At 42.6% G+C, this 17522-nt stretch overlaps 1 protein-coding gene across 1 annotated transcript in view; it reads left to right on the top strand.

Annotated features, from left to right (window-relative positions):
- The window catches only part of LYPLA1 (lysophospholipase 1), a 305618-nt gene that overhangs the window by 97972 nt on the left and 190124 nt on the right, over positions 1-17522 (top strand). Inside the window, exon 2 of the mRNA XM_085605626.1 lies at positions 2313-2344. Coding sequence (XP_085461752.1) covers positions 2313-2344 — 32 coding nt within the window. The remainder of the gene's footprint in view (positions 1-2312; positions 2345-17522) is intronic.

Here is a 17522-nt window from a genome sequence, read left to right as displayed (position 1 = left end):
GCACCGCAGCCTTGGCCTACCGACCCCGGAGCCATTGACTCCAGTTGGTCAGCCGACGACAGCGCTTCAGCAACGACTACGCGGCTGCTTGCACCGCAACCTGCCAGCACCGCGACAAGCACCGCATTCACTTCGCACCACGACCCTGGTCTCACCGACGATGCCATCTGACGCTGTCACCGAGCCGCTGCTCGCACCGCGACCTGAGGGCACAGAATGTCGCACCGCAGCACCCGACGCCTGCCGACGCCAGCACTCCTGACATAAACAGAGAAGAGATCGATCTGCAACGTGTGTGACTTTGAGGGCCCTGGCGACTCCTGCACCGACCTCCGGAATAGACGCCTGTGGACGCCGTGCTTCCGGAAGCTCAACGAGAGATCGCTGATGGCCTGCATTTCTAAAAGGTACTGTTTGCGGGTCTTCCCGACACTGTAGCTGGCCCGTGACGCCGCGGTCAGCCAGAACTGTTTGGATTTGTTTGCTCACGATGCCGTGATAGCCCCGGACTGAGCTATCGACATCAAGGAACTATTTTTCAAGCCTATTTTGATAACCGAAGATTTTTAAGTACTGTATTGTGAATTTTTATCGTTTTTGGTGTTGTCTTAAGTATATAAAAATATTGGATATTTTTCTAAACTGGTGTGCTGTCCTTTTGTAGCGCTTACACTGTATTACTGTTGGTTATGTGCAAATGCTTTACACACTGCCTCGAAGATAAGCCTGACTGCTCGTGCCAAGCTACCAAGGAAGTTAACTGGTTATTTTAGGAGTGTAACTCCCTTATCCTGACTAGAGTGGTGGTTTCTGCCCGACTTTGGCACATGCCCTAGCCGACCAAAAATCCAATTTCTAACACTCCCTCTCTACATTGTGTTACTATGGAACTCCTGTACGCCTTTCCGCTGATAGACTTGCTGCCCAGAGTTCTTCAGAAGATCAGGAACGGCCAGGCCGAAGTTATTCTTATGGCACTGCATTGGGCATAGAGAGTGTGGTATCTAAGCTTCTGTACTTGAGCGTTGGTCCTCTGATCAGGCTGCCCCTTCGGGAGGATTTTCTGTTGCAGCAGCAGGAGATGGTTTTGCACATGAACCTGCGCACCCTTCATGCTTGGCGATTCAATGGTGACAGTTGACAGCTTTTTACCTTTTTTTCTGAAGTCTGACGTTATTCTGTCACCCAGGTGTCCTTCCACAAAGACTGTATACACCCGCCAATGGGCCAAATTTGTGGCATGGTGTGCATCCAGAAGCATTGGCTCCATTTCTGCACTCTTATCCAAAGTATTTCTATTTGTTCTTTTTTGGCCCAGCAGGGCTCTGTTATGGACACTGTTAAAGGTTATCTGTCTGCTATTTCGGCATATTTGTGGTTGCCAGTCCAACCTTCTTTATTCAAGTTACCTGTTGTGACTTAGTTTCTGAAAGGACTACTGCACATTTTTACCCCCAGACCATTCATTGTACCTCAGTAGGATTTTGATCTGATCCCTACCTTCCTCATGTGCACTCCTATTGAGCCTTTACAGAACTTCCCAATTTGTTTGCTGGCTATTAAAACTTCCTTTCTAGTGGCCTTACCCTTATTAGGAGGTTGTACAGAGAGGGCCTGTAGTTCACTGGAATAGAGGCCCTCTCTGTACAACCTACTTATACCACCTTTTATCCAGATCTGCGGACCTGTGCATCCTTTCTTCTGAATGTTTTTACACCCTCTGATGTAGGCCTAACTATTACCGTGCCTACCTTCTCTGCTATGTCTCCTCTTTCTACAGAAGAGAGACTCCTCTGTATGGACCCAAAAAGAGTATTGTCATTCTACACTGATCGCTCAAGAGTTATGGGTAGACTATCAATTCTTTGCAGGCCATGGTGGAGCTAAGAAAGGAAAGGTAGTGCAGAAACGGGCCATCTCACAATGGATAGTGCTCTGCATTATGATATAGGCACAGCGCAAGTCACATCCAGTGTGGGCGACACAGAGCCGAATGGCTCTACCTACTGGTGTACAGGGGTACTGCTCAAACATTTCTGCATCCAGTCTGATGCATGGGGAACATTCTAAGGTAAGGAATCTCCAGCTAGATGGAGTCTCTACCAGATAAGGCGTTACCAAAGGTAAGTAACTTGTTCTTATGACCAAATTCAGATACCTTGTATAGGAGCATATTGATACAATTTGTTCAGTGGGGGAGCCAAGTTCATAATGAAGATGCTTCATTTGTTCTGTTTGAATCGGTTTTGTTTTGTATGATTGGCAGGCTGGGATGCGATATAGATCTTACTTATTCTCCCTTTTTGTTGTAGGTGATCTTCCTTCATGGTTTAGGAGATACTGGGTGAGTAAAGCAGTACTGGTTTGGCAATCCTAGTGAATTGGTGCTGTCCTAATTAAATGTAATTGTCCAGTGGTTCACATGAAGATTAATATTGCCTATCGAACAATGTCTGCTTCTAAGTACTGAATAACCTAGTTTGCTTCTTCATGAGTGTTGTAAAGTACATTTGCAGAGATAATTTGTTCAGCTGCCAATTTTTTCATAATTATTTGGTTTGCTCAGAATCTGCCATTATATATCTAATTTTTGACCACTGTTAATGGGAACTGTGGAGCAATTCACAAATCTATAGTTTCCAGTATAGTATGCATAGAATGTGTAGTATTGTTTTTTGGAAAACTGTTAAATTGTGGAAGAACTTAGGAAAACGCAGTTGAATCATTTAGCCTTGCGTTACGGTTATTCCTGTCTTTATAAGCGTATGGACTGCTAATGTTGGAGGCACCAAAAGAAGTATGGGAAATAGGCTGTTGTTTGACAAACTTTATGAAGCATGGCTTTCATTCTGTATTCAATTTCACTCGCACAGTTGTGAAGCTGTCTTAACTTTGGTGACAATTTCAGGACTTGGCTTGTCCTGTTATTAAAATAAGTTAGTAGTAATGGAGATTAGATGTTTAGCGTTACGTGTTTTTTATCATTATAGATTTGTTCTCAAAGTTCGACGTAGTTCAGGAATGTATTCATTTATGCTAACTGGTGAGAGGGCTCTTTGTTTTAATTCAATTATGACTAAAATCTGTGTGCAACCGACAATTTTTTTTAAATTTTTTTTTTTTTTTACATATCTTAGTTTTGAGCAACCTACCACTCAAACATGAAGAGGCACATGGCCAGTACATTCTGCCCATAATTTCAAAATCACACCTTATTGCTAACTTTGAAATAACCCAAAATTCCCCCATACATGCACTTCCACCCCGTGAAGAATCAAAGTTTCTGTAATCTGTTACATATGTTTTTCCAGGGCTGTTCCTACCCCCCAAGCCAACTTCCAGACGTTACATCAAATGTAGAACATTCATGAGGGTGCTTGTACCCTCTGTCCGTTTATTAGGCCCATTTTGGTTTCTGGCTATTTTGGCCTGTATGTATTCGATCCAAGTTCAGTCAGCTTGCTCCAGATCTGTAAAATGTGTAATTGGAAACTTGTATAGTGCAAATCACTTTTTATACACTCTGTATATTCCATACTGTTCACAGCAAGTTGTAGACTGAGACCAGTGACATTCCAACTCTAACCCGGTCCCCACCACTATTTATTTGTCTGCCACCACTAGACGTTACAAGATCAGTTCTCCCCTTCACTTGTCAAAGAGGAGATAACGTTTGTTAATATCTAGCTCTTGTTCAGCAGGATAGCCTTTTATTGCAGCGTAAGTCGATCACTTGTAATGTCTTTATTGCTTGTGCAATCTATTAATGTATTTTTAAACTTCTTATTGGTTGTTGCACAGATTTTACAGGTAATTTCCATCATACAAAACTTGCATATATATCTATATATTCACTGAAAAAAACAAAGGTTACAGAGATGTTATAGTTTGGCTCACATTTCACTCATACAAAACCAGTGACATAAAGCAGTTATAGTTACCTGATCTAACTACAACTTACACCCTCGCAATGCACTGCTTATGACCTCACATATTACATCACTCATGACATGACCAGTGACATTACTCATGAAATCTCAAATGACATCTGATGAGATCGCTGAAGACATCATTCAGTGATTGTGAGTGTTTTCTAAAAGTTTGAGTGTTAAACATATATGCCAAGGTACTGCAAAAGTTAACATAGTATACTTTCTGTACTGCTAATGAGTGATACTATTTGTAACTTATATTATGTGAGTGGCTGTGTGCATCTGTGTGAGTGGGTGTTTAAGTGCCTGTTTGGGTGTGTGAGTCGGTGTATACGTAGGTGTGTGAGTAGCTGTGTGGGTGAGTGAGTGGCTGTGAGTGACTGTATTGGTGAGTGAGTGGGTGTGTCAGTGGCTGTATGGGTGAGTAAGTGGGTGTCTGGCTGTATGAGTGAAAGACTGGCTGTGTAAGTGGTGGTATGAGTGAGTGGCTGTTTGAGTGGGTGTTTGGTTAAGTGAGTTGGTGTACGATTAGCTGTATTGTAAAGTGTCTATGTAAATGGCTGTATGGGTGAGTGAGCGGATGTGCGAGTCCTTACATGGATATGTGAATGGGTATGATGTAAGTGGGTGGGTGTGTGAGTGCTTGCATGGGTGATTGAGTCACTGTATGGGTGAGTGAGCGGGTGTGTGAGTGGCTTATAGGTGAATACGTGGGTGTGTGAGTAGCTGTATGGGTGAGTGTGTGGCTCTGAGTGGCAGTTTTGGTAAATGGTTGTATGAGTAGCTTTGTGGGTGAGAGTAGTTGTGTGAGTGGCTGTATGAGTGGGTGGGTATCTGGCTTTATGGATGGATGAATGGGTGATTGTGTGAGTACATGTATAGAACTGTGAATGGGTATGTGAGTGGTTATGTGGGTGTGTGACTGAGCGTTCAAGAGGTCGTATGGGGCTAAGAGTGGGTGTATGAGAAAAACCAATACATTGCCGCAAGTGCATTGAGAAGATAGACACATTGCCTGTACTGTATGGAGACATCCGGTGTATCACAGTCGGACCCACCACATCTTAGAACTGGTGCATTTCCTCAGAACCAGACGCATCGCTGCTGTTGCGTGTAGAAAATCAATGCATCATGTCAACTGTGGGATCGTCATGGAAGCATTGCTTTACTGAACACCTCTCCCCCATCTTCGTTGTTGTAATCAGGGTTAAGGTACTTCTGTTTAGAGGACCTCACTGGGTTCATGTATCAGGTCTGCGCCCCTTTGCTGTCGGCTTGAACTTTAGACTTTGTCCCAGTCATGTGCGACCAGCTATCCCAAATAAGTGCTTATTGCTTCGAAGCACTATTTTATAGTTTATTCTTCTAAATTTCATGCACTGTGGAACATGTCCGTGAAGTGTCTGGAACTGGCTTGATTCATAGTGCATGAGATACATTGCTGCAATGGGCAAAATGTTTAACTTTAGGAAAGGTGGATGGTGTATTTCTGTTCCAGAAATAAATGCTTGTGTATGATACAAGACATCAGCCAGGTACCCAGCATTATAGTGGGAAGAGAGACTATGCTCATTAAAAGGGGATCAGAGGAGGATGTAGGAAGCGAAAATGGGTTGCAAATCCCAGACTTGAGTCAACCTTCTGCTAAACTTAAACTCTTGACAATCATCCCCACTAACTGCCAACATAGCATTACTACAGACCTCAGGGTTGCCTACTCACGACGCAGTAGCCTCATCTCACCATGTATGCGTAGCTGTATGGTCGAGTGAGTGACTGTTTAAGCGGGTGTTTATTTAAGCGAGTTGGTGTGTGAGTGGCTGTATTGTAGAGGAAGTGTCTGTGAATGGATATATGAGTGAGTGAGCAGATGTGTGAATGGGTATGCAAGTCATTGTGTGGGTGTGTGAGTGCTTGCATGGTTGAATGTGTCGCTGTGTTGAGAGGCTGTATAGATGAGTGAGCAGTGTGTGATTGGCTGTATAGGTGAAATTGGCTTGCAATTCCCAAACTGGAGCCAGCCTTCTGCTGAACTGAAACTCTTATCGATCATCCCCACTAAATACTAGCATGGCATTACTACAGACCTCCGAGTTACCTGCTCTCACGACGCAGTAGCCTCTTCTCATCATGTATCGTCTCAAATCATCAGAAAATTGTCTTTTCTCTTCTTCCTTCCTACCATGGTTATTGCAGAGTCCAGGGCAAACCTACTGCTGGCCTTTCTCTTCATCTGAGCTGTATGCCGCTGTCTCAGATGGCCCCCAGTGCGGTCTCTAGAGAATAACGCAGGGCATTTCCAGGACAATATAGAGGAATGAGGCCAAAATCAAGTTAATTTATAAGGTTAATCAACTCCAAGATGACTTGCAGGATCCCTAGTACAGAGAACCTTTCAAATTGGTTACATGATTTCAGTAAATTTAGAAATTGGAGGTATTGCTGGAAATATTAGTAAACGGTTCTGTATAGCTAAGATGCCACAGTTTTATACATGTTCACCTCGTCTTTTCCTGCCAACAGCTGCAGTTGATTATCTTGGCATATGTATAGGTTTTGCATTCCTTCAGGACACCCCAACTCCTACCCTTTAGCACCTGTGGGTTCTTGTCACCCATTCCTGCCAGGTGTGTGAAAATATAAAATTTGATATCCATTCAACGAAAAGTTTGATTCTGTTAATGATACAGAAGCGCTGATTATGCTATATCCTTCTTCATTTTAATAATGGGCAGTCATTCCCAAGATCACTTTTCTTATTTAAACATTAACTACATTTCCCAAGAAACTAGGGTAAAAGTTTAACAGCAGTTGCAAAGTAACTAAAAGTCCATCTATTCTAGTCACTGTGCATTATAATCCCTTATGTAATCTCTGCTGTAATCTCCCCCTTCTCTTTTGTCATGTGAGGTTATCACTTTTGTCATACGTTTTACTGTTCATTCTTCTGATCAGTACCCAAGAGAAAAGAATGTTACCCCACTGTTCCATAGTGTTCCATAAATTAATGTAAATAATTGTCAATCATTACAAACATTTGATTTATTCCATGATCATAGCTGTCAATCTTTCCGTTCCAACCATCTTCAATTGAACCAGAAGTTTGATTACGTACTCTCAAACCATAGTATCCACTGGAAGGGTCAGATCTTCAGACCAAAGATCTACAGGTTGGATACTACTACTTGCCTCCATAACCTTAATAGAATCTAAACTTTCCATCTTGATAGCTAGAAAATGTTATATTCTATGTTAGGTGAGGATTATGCATGTTTAAAGCTTATTTAGGACTAACGATTCAGATTAGTCAGTGTGTTTAAAATGAAAAATGTTTTAATGTCTAATCTGCCGACCAGTCTGCCCACTCATAATTTCTTCCTAACTGCCACCCTGAGAGAGAGAGCCTTTGAAGTCATTGCAACCCTTTTTGAGTGCTCTACAAAACTTCACACATTTACACAAGCTTCATGTATAACCGGTAATGTCTTCCTGTCAAAGTGAAGGTAACCCGATCCGGGGTAAATGTCCGTCCTGAATTGTCCAATGCTCTAACATCATACACCCTTCTACATGAAGCCAAACAAACATCATAATATAGCTAACTTAGAAAAAAGTTCTTTGTGGGACAGAAACTCATTATCATCCCTGGACAGTAGCAGATTCAAGACCTTATTAACAACCCGCAGAATGGAATATCTAGGCTTCAAGGTTCTAAACTTAGTAACTTAATTACAGTAGGTGCTCCCACAGCTGGAAGTCAGTCACTGGACAATGTCCAGCAGAAATCACTGATATAAATATGTTTACTATCCTGTATGCCAGACCTAATTACACTGATTAAAGATATAAACAATTCAAGCCTCCATTGAAACAAGGTCCCTCCACACACCAATGTAACCATTTTCCCCATGCTGGTCGATCCCTTTTCACAGTTCCTTCTGCCAAACATGTTGGATGAGGCCTGTAGCAAACTTTGAAAGGTCCTGGATCTTCCAGCATCCCCTGTAATCTTACATTCCAGCAACCTTGTAGAACTCGCTATCTCCAAAAGATGAGACTGACCCCTGCAATGCAACGAGATCTCTGCAGAGGCAAGTAAGAACAAAGTCCAATAACCACTCCAGTAAAGTCAGAAACCATGCCTTGTTCCTCCACTTAGGTGACATGTTAGGTATTGGATACCATTCTGATAACTCCTGAATTGTGAGGGTATCTATTTGTTCTCTTGCGTAGGAAGATATCCACCGCATTCACCTCAAGGCCCGGTCTCCAATTAAAGTAACTTGGAATCTGTTTATTTAATCTGTAAGCAAAGAGGTCTGTCTCACAAGACCCCTGTTCTGAATCAATGCAAGAACAAATTGTAATCTAGCTTCCATTTGCTTACATCCATCAAGTCTACCTCAGCATTCTGCCTCTGGAAGATTCTCTGCCATTAAAAAGATCTGCCTTTCCAGGCAAAAGGGCCAGAAGTTCTCCATCAGTTCTTTAAAGTTCTTGGATTTTGTGCCTCCTACATGCTGCTATCTCACTGCTGACACATGATTCATCTTCAGACGTACGCAACAAGACACCTTTTACTATGTAATAAATGTGATCACGAAAGATCCCTCAAGTGACTGCAGAAGTTGATGTGAAGCTTCAGTTCTGAAGCCGTCCATCTCCCCCACCCCTAAGTTGAGGCTTCTCCAAATCTTTCTCCCACATTCCCAACGGTTGCCATCCGATCTTGTCACGTTATCCATCTGGAACTGAACCTAAGATTGCCTATCCTTCTCATGCTTCCATGAGCCAACACTTAATCTGTCTTTGCTGCCATGGAGAGTCTTACTAATTCTGAATATTTCCCTCCCCTTCAGATATGTGAGGCCCTCAGCCTTTGCGAACTCCTGTAAAGGAGGGGGTCCTGAAATGGAGGACAATGGAATGCCCACTATGCTGCCTCAGGGATATTCTGTCTCTCCTGATTGATTTACTAAGTTCCTTTTTTATCCTTGCAAACTTCTTTGCCAGTAAACGTAGATTGGCCTCCAGTGAGTCTATCAAGAACCACCCCTGTCCCCCATCCCCCAAAACCTTAGAAGGGAAATATTGTTACTCTTTACCATCGCTCCATCTTTACCATCGCTCCATCTGTGCAACTTCCTCTGCCATTTTCCCCTGGCTTGCCTCTTGACTGGAAAAATGTCCCAGACTGCCATCTGTCATGACATGTATTGTTTTGCCTGTTCTTTCCTCAAAGGGGACATAGCTGAAACAAAGAGCATACCCTGCATCTTAAGGCCCTGGGGAAATCTTCCTTATCGTCTCCCAAATAATTTTGTTATCACTTTCTAAACCTTATCTGGAGCTGGGGAGTTTGACACAAATGTACTCAGTTTCTTAATCAAAGAATTCCCAAAGAGGAATCCTTGTGCAATAAGGCTGGCCTCCAAAGTGGCCAAATGCACCAACTTCACATCCACCTTAATCCACCTCTGAGTTGAAAGAGTTGGCATTCCCTAACCTGCAGACCTCCTGTTGGCCCCAGACTGAGATGATATCTACTTGAGTAAGTTTCCCTGAAGATTTTGATTTTTCTGCCAGCATTAGGATCTTAGTGAGTGTCCGCACCATGTTCATGACTTTGTCTTGGCAGGCTTTCCATGAGTGGGCTATCCCCTTTTTGTGATCCTTTATGTATTTCGCTGAAAATTTGCACATCTTGGTGTCTGTTTTCAAGGAAGATGGTACTTTACCCTTAAGGGACGTTCTAGGACACGGCACCCTGAATCTAGCCTTGACCTCTTTGTTCAGTGGCTGTCTGGTCTTCCTCACCACATAATCTGCAACTTTTTTAATTGGAACCCACTAAGAAGATTGGGTGGTAAAGATGGCCGGGTTGGAACATGTACAAATTATTCTCTTCATCAGGCCCTCCAGCTTAAGGAGCTCCTTGATGCCAGGGTTGCATACAAACCTGTTCATCTTTGGACGTAGCATCGTCATCACTTGTCCTGCCTTCAGTTTTTTGTTTTTTTTAAGGACCCAGTCCATGGATCAGAGCCTGGGACAATCAAGTTGTCTTTTGCCTCTGATTTTACAGCCTCATGGGAGGAGTTTACAAATTAAAGCGCTTGTACTTTTTGTAAACACCTGCCTTAGCTTGTCCTATTTCTCCAAGCGCCATGCATCATGCGCTATATTAGCCTTCCTTGGCCTAGAACCTTGCTGCTGCCCCTTATTCTCCTCCTATTTCCCTGGTTCAGGGAGCCTCGCTGTTTATTGTAACAGTTGGTCATTCATAGTTTTAAGGCCCCTGAGAACTTCCTGAGCAATTCATCATTTCATTTCACCTGGGAGAGGATACCTTGCTGGAGGCCATTTCTACTCCCCTCCTGACACTGAAAATATTCTTCGTCCTGGAAGGAGGCCAAGTGGGTAGTAGAAAACAAAATACCTGAGTACCAATGAAAAAAATATAGAGGGCTGTGGCACCAAACTTCTAACTTGCCCTTTTGTTCAAAAGGCTGTCCACGCTCTGCTTCCCAAGTCTGGGATTGTGTGTGTCAACAGTACCGCCTTTGCAGTGTCTTGGAGAGCGGATAAGGAGATTTCAAGTTGAACGACAGCCTCCAACGTCTATTGCTGAGCAAACAATGTAAGTTTAGTGCCACTCCGCTATGTGTGATGGGCTAGGTGAAGGCCACTCCTTGACCAACGTTGCCCCTGGGTGGTCAACGAAGAGCAAAGTACAGACCTCGGCTGCCACTCCAGCAATGCCACCTATTGAACGGGCTCTCACCACCCCTCAATGCATGGTCCAAAGGGACATTACCGCACGATGCTGAAACAGCTGGCTCGGTGGCTCTCCCAATCTCAAATAGTAATGTCACCACCATACATAAACCAAACAGTAATCAAGCGCAGCTAAGCTCGGGTTGGAGATTGGCCTAGCCTTTCCATGAGCAGCCAAGGAGGAAGAGTTGGCAGAAGGGGTTCTAATAGACAGTGGCCAGTGACTGGTGGACTTTTGGTTACTTTGTTATTGTTCAACGTTTTCCCCTGGTTTCTTGGGAATGTGGTTTGTTTGAAAAGTGAACTTGGGAATGGCCGTTCATTGCTAAAGGGCAGAAAGATGATGCAGAATCCTTGCCTCCGGTCTTGACATAGAATCTTCTTTCCCCTGGTGAGTATCCTACTGATTATGAAACTGCGGACCATTGAGGCAAACTTGCTTCTCTTTGATAAGTAGATCCGGTGTTCTTAAGTTCTTTTTGGTGGTCAGGACGCTCCTTTTGGATGACTAAACAAATTGCTTTTATTTTAAATATTACAACAGTGCCATGCTTACAGGATTGTCAGTCTCCTGATGCGCCCTAGCCCTGGTTGATGTAAGCCCTTCAGCGGAAAGGGTGAAGGCCTCAATAACAACCTTCTTTTGTGCTCGCCAAGTAATTATGCACGACTTGAGATGAATAATATTAAACGGGAAGACAATCAACTAAAACTAAAAACAAGGAACATTCTATCAACAGCACACAAATATGCAGCACAGTAATTTAAGGACTGATTAGTCATTCGCGTGAAGTTGGCACTTCTCTGCTGCTCGAAAGGAACTCTCGTGCTTTTATCTGTCTGTGAACTTCGTCTCTCCTGCTGTCCTTGCAGCTGCCTGTTGGACCAGGTGTTCTATATGTGAATTTCAATTTTCCGATGGGAGCTGTAAATCCGGTTGTATTTTAAACCATTAGAATGCAAAAATCTTTTATTCGGACTGGTTGGTTACACATTAATTTGTATTTGAAGAGAGGGGGTGTTTGTCAAGCTTATTTCCTGTATGTAAGGAACCGCACTAATGTCTGTAAAAGGATTAAGATAGAGAAAGTTATTTCTTTGTTTCGTACATTCTGAACTGAAATCTTGGCAGTTTAGTTTATGCCTGGGGCACATAGCTCTGTAAAGCATTTTGAGTCCTAGTTTGGTATCTTCGCTTTTATTAAAAGAAAGGAATGCTCTCTGTTTTTTAAAGTCTTGTGATGTTTTTGCTAATTATATTTCGAAGGGTTAGTTTCTATCAACTACTCTTGTGCATGGAGGCCTATTCACTGACGGGTCACGATTAGCGAAGTTAAATCATGCATTGTATGCCAGTAAGGATTAAGTGGGGGTCCACAGAAGCCAAAAGGTTAAGTACCACTGAAGTAGGCAATACGATGGAAATTCTGTTTGTTAAACCCAATTAGCAATAGATACCATTACCTTTTTAATAAGCAGTTGGAAGAAGCTTCTGGAATTTCCTCCATAGCAATTGACTCTAAAATAAGTCGTATGCGGACTACTTCATGCAGTAAGAACAGATTGTTAATTGATTATCTAAAATTTCCACACGTTAAGAACCGGTAACAAACTGTTCACTCCTCAAATATACTTGAATTATTTTGTCCTTTAGCATTTCCGTTGTTAGCACTTAAATTGTTTGCCATTAAAACATTGAAGTAGTTAATTGCAGGATTCAGAAATCTTTGTGCATCGCACTGCAAGCACATGAATGTATAAGAAGGTACTCCATGCAGTTTATAATATTTCGCCTGAATGTGAAAATAATGATGGGAAATATTCTTTGTCACAATTAAGATGTGTTTGATGCAATAGTTGTGACCAGAGCCATCTTAATGCCATGTGGTTTTCAATAGTATGTAAAGCAGAGGAGATTGAACTCCGTAGAACTGGCATGAATTCTACTTGGGCAGACCCTGGTAGTCTTGAGAAAGCGCTGGATTTGGGCCTTTCCCATTAGGATACATCTTTGCAAAGAATAGAGGCAATGGAGACCAGCAAATAAACTAACAGAGCTGCAAACGAAATGCCAGCATGTGTCCTAAAGCACTTCAGTAGCAGAACTGCAGGGCCACACTCTGTCTTTGCACTAGTGATCTAGAAGATGCTATGTACTGGAATGGCTTGACAAATGGATCCCTTTTTAAGTGGCCGTGTGGAGGTGGTCATTTAGAACAAGTTCATGGTTTGCCATGTAATCAACGTATTTTCCAAGACAAACAAAAGATCCCACAGCTGACTAATGTTGTGCACATCAATGTCAAAGTCCCATAAATAAGATGCTCCTGTGCCAAACGTCTCCAAAACCTGCTGTGGATAGATCTCACTGGGAAACCCGAGAAGAAACTTTTGAAGAAAAATGGAGGCGGCAGCAGGAAAGAAGTCACGAATCCGTAAACGTGAACTTATTAAAAAATAATCCTTTTATTCTTCTTCATATAAAACATGGGAACCCACAGGACAACAGCCAACGCGTTTTGTTCCTTTTAATGGAACTTCATCAGGGCTGCAAGCAACATAAAACAACATATAAATATCCACATAAATATAACATAAAAATAGACATACAAAAACATTTTAATCCGATCACATTGATGACACAAAACCCTAAATCAAAAGGTAAATAAACCATATTCAACAGTACATATAAACACACCTAATCGACGTCACAGCATATATATATCTTTTCAATATAGAATCTAAACAGATTAAAAAAAGACAAATTACTGATCATATAGTCATTGGACTGATAGCTTCAATACAATCCATACTATCAGAAAAAGGAGAAAGAATTGCAAAGAGGAAAGAGACAAACATAATCTAATATATATAAGCTTTAAATAGTACTCAATATAGGCGAGAAAACCTAATATACACATTTTGCAGCCCTGATGAAGTTCCATTAAAAGGAACGAAAAGCGTTGGCTGTTGTCCTGTGTGTTCCCATGTTTTATATGAAGAAGAATAAAAGGATTATTTTGAATAAGTTCATGTTTACGGATTCGTGACTTCTTTCCTGGTGCCGCCTCAATTTTTCTTCAAACTTATTTTCCAAGCACCAATCTCTTTTGGGACCAGACTGACCTATATCTTTGCGTATTTTAACTGCCCAATCCTGTCTGTTAAGAGCGTATCCTGGTGAGAGTCCGGGAAGTTGCCAACATTCCCTTAAATGAACTAGGCCATCACTTGTAGTCCCTCTGTTTTTTGAGGAAAGGGTTCTCTTTGTTTGTCTTGCCTTGCAGATAATCCACCATGGATAGGACCATCCAGGCAAAAGTATTTAGCCATTTTCACCATTCTCTTACATCCTGTACCTCAGAGCCTGACAGTGGAGAGGGATAAAAAACTTTGCTTGCATTGATGAGTCCACTGGGTCCACAGCACTAGCATGAATCTGCAGAGACCCCCCCCCCCCCCCCCCCCCCACACACACACACACACAACCACCCCGATCTCCTGAATGTGCATCAGTTCCTTCTTGGTGGCTGTCATGAGTTACAAGATGGCGTACGGATTTCTCCTGATATATACATTGAGGATTGAGTCCTTTATTTTTCTCTGTTGTTGGTTTCACTGCACTGATGGAAAAATGTAATAAAAATATTTTTAAAAAATGAGTTACAAGATGGCGTTCTACGAATCCACAGTGACCGCCAAGAAATCCATTGTTTTGGGACACAGATTGCTTTTTTCCTGTTGATTTTTAATTTAAAACCCTAAGTCATGTAAGAGGTTTCCTGCCATCGGGACGTGGTGTAACAACATTCATAAACCGAATAAAAGTGTATGGTAATTAAATGATAACTTTTAGCCCCTGTACCCTGAAATGTGCTGTGGTAGACCTTAAATACTTTGTAAAGCGCCAAGCTGCTGACCACAGGCCAAATGGGAGGCACTTGAATTCTAACCTTTATTCCTGGCAGGCAGACTATAGAAACCCTGTGTGGGTATATCATGGACATCTTGAAAATCCATTCTGATATCCAGCCCACTTGCAGCAAATCGTCCTTAAGGAGATGTATCCTGTGTATCTTGAAATGCCTGTGTACCAAATCAGCATTAATTCCCATAATTTTATAACAAGCCAAAGGCCCTTCTTCTTTAGGACCAAAAACAATTCAAAACCAGAAACCCACTTGCGTGAAGAAAGTATTTTTCAGTGACCTTTTTTGACTTCAACTCCACAATTGCCTGATCCAGTATAATCTACTCTTCCACTAAGAAATGTAAGGGGGTTGGTTGCATTGGCCGTTATGAGGCTGCTGTACAGGCACTTCTTAAAATTTCACTCTGCAACCCTCTGCTATCTGCAGGACTCACCAGCCATGACACGATGTATTTCAATTTGTGAAGAAAAAAGGCAAACTGCCTCTCTCTCCCTCCGTCCTTCAATTAATGAATGGAAAGCAGTCACCTGAACAATATCCTTTATGGCGGGCAGTACCAGTACTGCGTCTTCATCTGCCTGAGAAATCACACAAGGTACCTAAGAAGCCACCCATCAGTGTCAGTCAATGGGGACTTTGGATTTGTCCCTTTGTTCAACATCTTATTTATGAGCATTTGGTTGTGGTTGTTGTAGCCCACCTATGAAATCGTTCAATTGCTCATAACTGATCGAGACATTGTTAATGCGGAACCGGTGTCAGATACAGTTAGAAGGGGGGTTGAATAGTGTAACCCCTTGACAATACAGAAGGCAAGTGTTTTACAGTGTGACCTCGGATCGATACAACAGAAGCTCTTTTATAGTCCATAATCTTTGTAAAATGCAGTAGGGAGGTATTTTCTTTCGGAACTGTATGGAAATTTCTATAGGAATGGATTTAAGACTGAGAATGGGTGACAATCACCATAGTAAGAGGCTTGACATAGTTGAACTCTTAATCATTCTTAATCACATCTCTAGTTCAGGAGGGGCTAGGAAGATCTTGTTTTCATTGCATACATTTGCTATTTATATCTTTAGTATTGAGTTGTGTTGGAATGAAACTGCTTTCCCTTTTCATATGTAAAATGACTGACTGGACATTGGTTTGGTTTTATTGTGTGTTTTGGTGAGTTTTGAATTTCTACCCTTCACCACCTCACTGAGTAGGCCCTGGCCTGCTGTGCCTCAGCATCTTGAGGTCAAGTGCTTAACTGGTGTACTTTGTGCTTCGTTCCTTTCCAATAGTAGGGTGGCCCAGGAACAGCCGAGATAAAACGCTCCTGTCGCCCTCAGACCCTCTCACATCATTTGGATGTGCATTGCCCGATCGTTTACTGTCAGTAGCTGTGTGCTAATGCCCCTGCTATGTCATCACAGGCTCTAACAGCTACAGTGCCATTTGCCGCCGAAATAAACAGCTATGGCATGTCCCTCTGTGTGTTCCTATTGATGCAGGACTGGTATAATGAAGCATGATGTGCTGTGGCGTTTCTGCTTTTAAGATGGCTACCTTGTCTAAACCTAAAGACAGTTGCAAATGGAGCAGGCTGGTGGGTGATGCATGCTGCAGTAAACAAACTGTTTTGGTGTGCTCCCGCTTCTCTCAACTGGTAATTGCTTTATGTATTGTTTAGACTGCTTCTGGACTTTCCTGAGAGCTGTCGCGCTCCAGCCCAGTGGGCGATGACTGTTGCGGATGAGGTTTATGTTGTGATATGCTGATTTCGCAAGTGCACTCATCTTGTGCTGTTCAAAGCATGTGTGGGTATATCCACAGGTGACCTGCTTGTGAAGAGCACTTTGCTGCACATGAACATAATGTGTTGATGCTACAGCAGAGATTGAGTATATTGGGGCTTGGTGTCCTGGGACCAGCATTGGTGAGAGAGAACAGTTGCTTTAAACTGCTGCAGAACTCGCTGTATTTGAAGCTGTAGGCAGAGTCATGGTACAGCAGGTGAATGTCGGCGAGCACTAGGAGGTCAAGTGGGGGAAGCATAGACTCTGATGCAACTGGTGCTTGGAACACACAGTACACTGTGAACACAACAGGTTGTGTATGTGGGGTCAGTGATCAGTGATAATGTTGATGGATAGTGGTTGAGGATCATCAGTCTGCAATAAATCAGAAAGAGATTTCGAAAGTAAGTAAAAGGACAGCCTGAGCCATTAAGCCAGAACCCCTGGCCCTACTCCCCACCCCTCAAATGTTTGAGCAGCCTCATTGCAGAAAACAGACCATCAAGACTTGCAAGTGGAGAAGTGCTTAGTAACCATTGTTACAGCGTTGTTTATTTCAGAAGTAAGACTCATTAACTACACACCGTACCTTCAGCCACGAACTTAACAAAAACACGAGGGCAACTGTCCCTATGGTGGAAAAGCTAAACATATTCGATATGTGCTGCATTCACACACCTCTGACTAGCAGTCATGCTGTCCAGGAAGCACTCATCCCTCACATAGTTCAGTCTTGAATTACCAGAAGCATTTGCACTCCCCTCACATACTGGCAGCCTTTCACTCACTATGTTACTTCCAAACCACCAGAGTAGCGGTGTGACACAACCAGAAGCACTCTAACACAGATCACAAACTTAGTCAGCCACAAAATAGTGGAAGCACACACACCCCTCATAGATTATCAGTCTCACTCTACCAATATCATGTTCATACCTGTCACAAGCTAAAAGTTTAAATCTACCAAAAGCACACACACTGCTCATAGAGCGGCAGCCGTATACTACCAGCAGTATGCTAACCCCTCAGAGACTCTGACTCCTACCCAGACAGTACTCTCGCACACTAACAGTCACACACTGCCAGAAGCTTATTGC

This window comes from Triturus cristatus, chromosome 5_1 (genome assembly GCF_964204655.1).
Source record: "Triturus cristatus chromosome 5_1, aTriCri1.1, whole genome shotgun sequence".
NCBI classification, from domain to species: domain Eukaryota; kingdom Metazoa; phylum Chordata; class Amphibia; order Caudata; family Salamandridae; genus Triturus; species Triturus cristatus.
The sequence above is the reverse complement of the archived record's forward strand: the minus strand, read 5'-3'. Positions and strand labels throughout refer to the sequence as shown.